The sequence below is a fragment of the Salmo trutta genome, chromosome 36, assembly GCF_901001165.1.
Source record: "Salmo trutta chromosome 36, fSalTru1.1, whole genome shotgun sequence".
Lineage (NCBI taxonomy): Eukaryota > Metazoa > Chordata > Actinopteri > Salmoniformes > Salmonidae > Salmo > Salmo trutta.
Genome location: NC_042992.1, coordinates 14,542,636 through 14,549,688, shown reverse-complemented (window position 1 = coordinate 14,549,688; position 7,053 = coordinate 14,542,636). Strand labels below are relative to the sequence as shown.

Below are 7,053 nucleotides of genomic sequence, written 5' to 3'. Positions count from 1 at the left end.
AGGACCCCCACCACCCATCCCTAGTCTTTCTTCTTCTCTGGTCCCCACCACCCCATCCCTATCTTTCTTCTCTGGTCCCCACCCCATCCCTAGTCTGTCTTCTTCTGGTCCCCACCACCCCATCCCTAGTCTTTCTTCTTCTCTGGTCCCCACCACCCCATCCCTAGTCTTTCTTCTCTGGTCCCCACCACCCCATCCCTAGTCTTTCTTCTTCTCTGGTCCCCACCACCCCATCCCTAGTCTTTCTTCTTCTCTGGTCCCCACCACCCCATCCCTAGTCTGTCTTCTTCTCTGGTCCCCACCACCCCCCTAGTCCCTTTCTTCTCTCTGGTCCCCACCACACCATCCCTATCTTTCTTTTCTGGTCCCCCACCCATCCCTAGTCTTTCTTCTTCTCTGGTCCCCCACCACCCCATCCCTAGTCTTTCTTCTTCTCTGGTCCCCACCACCCCACCCTAGTCTTTCTTGTTCTCTGGTCCCCCCACCACCCCATCCCTAGTCTTTCTTGTTCTCTGTCCCCACCACCCCATCCCTAGTCTTTCTTGTTCTCTGGTCCCCCCACCACCATCCCAGCCTTTCTTTCTTCTTCTCTGGTCCCCACCACCCCCCCCCTCTTTCTTCTTCTCTGGTCCCCACCACCCCATCCCTAGTCTTTCTTCTTCTCTGGTCCCCACCACCCCATCCCTAGTCTTTCTTCTTCTCTGGTCCCCACCACCCCATCCCTAGTCTTCTTCTTCTCTGGTCCCCCCCCCCCCATCCCTAGCTTTCTTCTTCTCTGGTCCCCACCACCCCATCCCTAGTCTTTCTTCTTCTCTGGTCCCCACCCCCCCATCCCTAGTCTCTTCTTCTTCTCTGGTCCCCACCACCCATCCCTAGTCTTTCTTCTTCTCTGGTCCCCACCACCCCCCTATCCCTAGTCTTTCTTCTCTCTTCCCCCCCCCCCCCTCCCTCCTCCTTCTTCTCTGGTCCCCACCACCCCATCCCTAGTCTTTCTTCTTCTCTGGTCCCCACCACCCCATCCCTAGTCTTTTTTCCTCTGGTCCCCACCACCCCATCCCTAGTCTTTCTTCTTCTCTGGTCCCCCCCCCCCCCTCCCTAGTCTTTCTTCTCTCTGGTCCCCCCACCCCATCCCTAGTCTTTCTTCTTCTCTGGTCCCCACCACCCCATCCCTAGTCTTTCTTCTCTCTGGTCCCACCGCCCCATCCCTAGTCTTTCTCTTCTCTGGTCCCCACCACACCATCCCTAGTGTGTCTTCTCTGGTCCCCCCACCCCATCCCTAGTCTGTCTTCCTGGTCCCCACCACCCCCATCCCTAGTCTGTCTTCTTCTCTGGTCCCCACCACCCCATCCCTAGTCTGTCTTCTTCTCTGGTCCCCCCCCCCATCCCTAGTCTGTCTCTCTCTGGTCCCCCCACCCCATCCCATCCCTTCTTTCTTCTTCTCTGGTCCCCACCGCCCCATCCCTAGTCTTTCTTCTTCTCTGGTCCCCACCACACCATCCCTAGTGTGTCTTCTCTGGTCCCCACCACCCCATCCCTAGTCTGTCTTCTCTGGTCCCCCACCACCCCATCCCTATCTGTCTTCTTCTCTGGTCCCCACCACCCCATCCCTAGTCTGTCTTCTTCTCTGGTCCCCACCACCCCATCCCTAGTCTGTCTTCTCTGGTCCCCCCACCCCTCCCTAGTCTTCTTCTTCTCTGGTCCCCCCCCCCATCCCAGTCTTTCTTCTTCTCTGGTCCCCACCACCCCATCCCTAGTCTTTCTTCTCTCTGGTCCCCCACCACCCCATCCCTAGTCTTTCTTCTTCTCTGGTCCCCCACCCCATCCCTAGTCTTCTTCTTCTCTGGTCCCCACCCCCCCATCCTAGTCTTTCCTTCTCTGGTCCCCACCACCCCATCCCTAGTCTTTCTTCTTCTCTGGTCCCCACCACCCCATCCCTAGTCCTTCTTCTTCTTCTCTGGTCCCCCACCACCCCATCCCTAGTCTTTCTTCTCTGGTCCCCACCACCCCATCCCTAGTCTTTCTCTTCTCTGGTCCCCACCACCCCATCCCTAGTCTTTCTTCTTCTCTGGTCCCCCCACCCCTAGTCTGTCTGTCTTTATCTTTTCTCTTTTTTGTTCTCTCGCTTTTTAAAAAAATGTATTTTATTTTTCTCCCCCCATGCTGCCTTAAGTTCATTGAGCTGTCGCAGTTCCACAGTCGGGCCAGAACTGTTGCTACTGTTAATATCTGCTGCTGTTAATGTTACTGTTACTGCTACTACTGTTGTTACTGCAGTCCACTTAGTCGCAGAGCAGGGAAGGTCACCAAATGACTGGCACCTTAGAAGAGATGACTAGTCCAGGGTGCATCACTATTGGGTCACAGTCAAGAGGCCAGGGGGTTGGAGGGATCAGAAGAACAGGCGGATAAAGTGTCATTTTAAAAGCGAGAGTTATCTGGAGATTGAGAGCGAGGGAGAAGGGTGAAGAGAGAGAGATCCTAAATCGTGTTTGTCTCGACTTGACTGCAAAGAGCTTTGTGTCACTAGTTGTCACTGTTGCACCAGTTCTGTCACATGCCCTCTCAGGTCACAAAGTCCCTAATGGACTGATCTGTTAGGAAACCAAACCTCCATTTCCTACTGTAGGATACATCTTGATATTAGTATAACTACCATTTCCTACTGTAGGATACATCTTGATATTAGTATAACTACCATTTCCCTACTGTAGGATACATCTTGATATTAGTATAACTACCATTTCCTACTGTAGGATACATCTTGATATTAGTATAACTACCATTTCCTACTGTAGGATACATCTTGATATTAGTATAACTACCATTTCCTACTGTAGGATACATCTTGATATTAGTATAACTACCATTTCCTACTGTAGGATACATCTTGATATTAGTATAACCACTATACCTGGATTTCACAGCTGCTATTCCTTCATTAATTCTGCACATCACTTCTGCTCTATGCAGCATTTCATTGTGCTCACATGCTCATTGTTGTGTGTGATCTGACGACACCTGTCTACTGTGTGTGTGTGTTCCTGTGTGTGTTCCTGTGTGTGTTCCTGTGCGCTCTGCATGTGCTCGTAGTCATCTTTGTAAAGCTTCCTCTCTCTCTCCTCCCTCCCCTCTTCAGGTGCTGCAGGGGGCCACAATGCAACAGTTACAGCAGGTGCAGGTAGCCCAGTCACAGGGCACACCCATCACGGTAAACACCGCTCCTCAGCCCCCTGACCCCATCTGAAACCCCCTCCCAGCCCAGCACACCTCAGTGTAGGGTGAAGTTGCCCCTGGACGCTGATCGATTTTGCATTTCCCCACTAAATGGTTAGCATTGGGGGAGGGAAAGCTGATCCTAGATCTGATCTAGTGGAAATTCCACCCCGGAGGGCTCCCCTCCACATTGAATCAGGAAGATCAGGAGGAAGCTTGTGTTTGGCTGCATCACTAGTTCACTGAGTTTACCCCCGACCTCCCCCCTCTTGCCCCGAAAGCACTGCTGTCTCTCAGCAGCAGCCGGCTCATTAAAACCGCCGTTAGATTTTTTATTGTTGCATATTAGGGACGTTAGTCAGATCCAATCAGCTATTCCTGGAGAGACTGGGTTGCCTGACACTACCATATCATCGTCTGTCAGCTTGTAGGATGAGAGGGGGTTTTCAAGCCTGCCTTGTCATCTCTCTCTGTGGTCCCACTCTAACTGTAATCTACTTATTAGGCCCAGGTTTTCCAGCCTAATGTCAGTCATTACATGGTCACAGTCACCACACTCTCACCAGTTGTTTAAGAATGAACATTCTCCCTCTCCCACCCCCACCACCAGAGTGCTCCAATGACCATGCAGGTTGGGGACCAGCAGGTCCAGATAGTACAGGCATCGTCCCAGGGCCAGACCCAGACGGTGCAGTCAGGACAGACCATGCAGGTCATGCAGCAGATCCTCACCAACTCCGCCGAGATCCAGCAGATACCAGTAAGAGGGAGGGAGGGAGGGAGGGAGGGAGGGAGGGAGATTCTCTCCTTGAGTGACCTAACTGGAAAGTGTAATCATTTCAAATTTTCTAATGAAATAAATACAACACATTCTCTTACGTTATATGTTGGCGATCAATTTCCAAACACACTGCTGGTTGAACCTTTTTCACCCCCATTTTGACACTAACTAGCTCAACGATCACAATGACATTTGTGTTGCGTTTCAATGACCTCCCCTGCCTAAAGTGGGTGTTTGTCTCCCCCGTGTGGTGGCTGTGTGCAGGTGCAGCTGAACACTGGCCAGTTGCAGTACATCCGGCTGGCACAGCCTGTCTCTGGCACACAGGTGGTTCAGGGACAGATCCAGACGCTGGGTAACACTCAGCAGGTACAGGTACTGAACAAGAACCTTTTCAATCTATAGTATCACATCATATGTGTGTGGACACTTCATCTCTATAATGTAGTCTCTGGTCTGGTATCACTATACTAGTTTATAAAATAACATTAACGTCATTAATGTAGTAACCGATACATATTATACGATTGTGTATTTCTATATTGTTTCATGAATTGACTTCTATATTGTCCATTGCCTTCAGTTGCATTTGAACAGAGGTGTAGGTTTTAAGTGGCTGTGAGAACCACTGTGTGAATGACTGACTCCTCTCTCTCTGGTTTGTTCTCAGATTACACAAACGGAGCAAGGCCAGCAGCAATTCAACCAGTTTACCGACGGACAGGTAAGACGAACATCTCTCACTCCTGTCACACACATGCACACACCCTCCTCTCTCTCACCCTCCTCTCTCTCACCCTTTCCCTCTATGTCCTTACAGCAGTTGTATCAGATTCAGCAGGTGACGATGCCGGCGGGACAGGACCTGAGCCAGCCAATGTTCATCCAGTCCACCAACCAGACGGCCGACGGACAGGTCACCACGCAGGTCAGCGGAGACTGAGGCTCCGGAAGCATCCGCCTGACCACCAGACCACCCAACCATTGATCCCACCACCTGCTACCATCCATAAGGGCAACTGGCTCAAACAGCCAAGGGACCTCTTAGGATATGTCCCAAATGGCACCCTATTAACTACACACTATATAGGGTGCAATTTGGGATGTGCCCTCACGCTCATTCAATACACTGGTATGTGACATGATAATTACAAGGGACTCTCTGACAACAACAGTTCTATATTCAGTACACTGGGTCAGATACCAAAGGGACTGTCCAACAACTCTCTCTCATTCCCATGTCATATCATCTCTCTCTGCCTCCGTTAGTTCCTCCTGGCACCCACACTCACCTGATACGTTCCCCAGAAAGGCCTCACCTAATGCCCATTCACGACAGCCACACACAGGGTATCCAAATGCTGAATCCTCCAGGACCCAACTTTCCTCCTTTTTACTGACCAACTCTCTGTTCTTCATCAGTGTCTGTCAACCCTTGCTGTATAATCTGTATGTCTTCTGTCTCTCTGTGAAGTACACCGTATAGAGGTGTCTTATGTTCTGTCTGCATCCCAAATGGCACTGTTCCCTATATAATGTACTCTTTTTGACCACGGCCTATATGGATCAAAAGTAGTTCACTATATAGGGAATAGTGCAATTTGGGATGAATCCTATGGAAGGCTTGGTCCTTGTTTGGTCTACAAGAGAATATGAATCATGCCCTTTGTTGTAATGTCTTAATGTGTAGACTTTAAAAGAAAAAACTATAAAGCCATACTCTAAGCTAGCGCACAATAATTCATTGTAAATTGTATGTAAGACTCACACCAGCCGTGATGGGTCAATTCATAGTTTGTTGTTAGTTCCTCTTCGTTTTGTTCACATTGACGAGACATGCCATCAATGAAAGGGCTTCTAACTGTATGATGGAGTTTGTATTTAGTGTGTATGACCCGTGCGTGTGTGTCCGTCCAATATTGTGCAGTATCTCTTCCCCATGTTCCAGTGATCATACCTCTTCAGTGGCCCTTCCATCTCTCTTTCCTCTTCCCCCTCTCATCTCTTCATGAATCACCACACTGATCACTATCATTCTTAGAGCAGGGAGTGGTTAGGCCTTTCTCTGCCTTATATGCAGTCTCTCTCCCCTATCCAGAGAGGTTTTTGGTTCTCCTTCCTTGCTCTTAGAGAAAGCCTAATGTAAAAAAAAATATGACTTCACTGGAGCAAAGATCCCTTTTATAGTCTTTTCTTAATACCGGTTGTAACTTGTCAAGGTTTCTTTTGAAATGACCATCTCTCCCTCTCCCTTCTCCCTCTCCCTTCTCCCCTTCTCCCTCTCCCCTTCTCCCTCTCCCTTCTCCCTCTCCCTTCTCCCTCTCCCTCTCCCCTTCTCCCTCTCCCTTCTCCCTCTCCCTTCTCCCTCTCCCTTCTCCCTTCTCCCTCTCCCTTCTCCCTCTCCCTTCTCCCTTCTCCCTCTCCCCTTCTCCCTCTCCCTTCTCCCTCTCCCTCTCCCTCTCCCTCTCCCTTCTCCCCTCTCCTTCTCCCCTCTCCCCTCCCCTTCTCCCTCTCCCTTCTCCCCTCTCCCTCTCCCCTTCTCCCTCTCCCCTTCTCCCTCTCCCCTTCTCCTCCTCCCTTCTCCCTCTCCCTTCTCCCTCTCCCTCTCCCTCTCCCTTCTCCCTTCTCCCTTCTCCCCTCTCCCTCTCCCCTTCTCCCTCTCCCTTCTCCCCTTCTCCCTTCTCCCTCTCCCCTTCTCCCTCTCCCTCTCCCTTCTCCCCTCTCCCTCTCCTCTCCCTTCTCCCTTCTCCCCTCTCCCTCTCCCCTTCTCCCTCTCCCTTCTCCCTTCTCCCTCTCCCTTCTCCCCTCTCCCTCTCCCCTTCTCCCTCTCCCTTCTCCCCTTCTCCCTCTCCCTTCTCCCTCTCCCCTCTCCCTCTCCCTCTCCCTCTCCCTTCTCCCTCTCCCTTCTCCCCTCTCCCTCTCCCCTTCTCCCTCTCCCTCTCCCTTCTCCCTCCCTTCTCCTTCCCTCTCCCTCTCCCTTCTCCCTTCTCCCTCTCCCTCTCCCCTCTCCCTCTCCCCTTCTCCCTCTCCCCTTCTCCCTCTCCCCTTCTCCCTCTCCC

The 7,053-nt window shown here is 51.4% G+C and overlaps 1 protein-coding gene across 6 annotated transcripts in view; it reads left to right on the top strand.

Moving 5' to 3' along the window:
* Nucleotides 1-6,147, top strand: part of LOC115175494 (nuclear transcription factor Y subunit gamma) — a 43,840-nt gene extending 37,693 nt beyond the window's left edge. For 5 of the 6 annotated variants that reach the window (XM_029734756.1, XM_029734755.1, XM_029734759.1 and 2 more), the window contains 4 exons: nt 3,824-3,973; nt 4,259-4,369; nt 4,665-4,718; nt 4,815-6,147. In XM_029734756.1, coding sequence (XP_029590616.1) covers nt 3,824-3,973; nt 4,259-4,369; nt 4,665-4,718; nt 4,815-4,937 — 438 coding nt within the window. In that variant the 3' untranslated portion in view covers nt 4,938-6,147. Of the gene's footprint in view, nt 1-3,136; nt 3,209-3,823; nt 3,974-4,258; nt 4,370-4,664; nt 4,719-4,814 lie in introns of all 6 variants that reach the window. The other variant, XM_029734760.1, reaches the window with a different exon arrangement.
* Nucleotides 6,148-7,053: the final 906 nt, after the last annotated feature.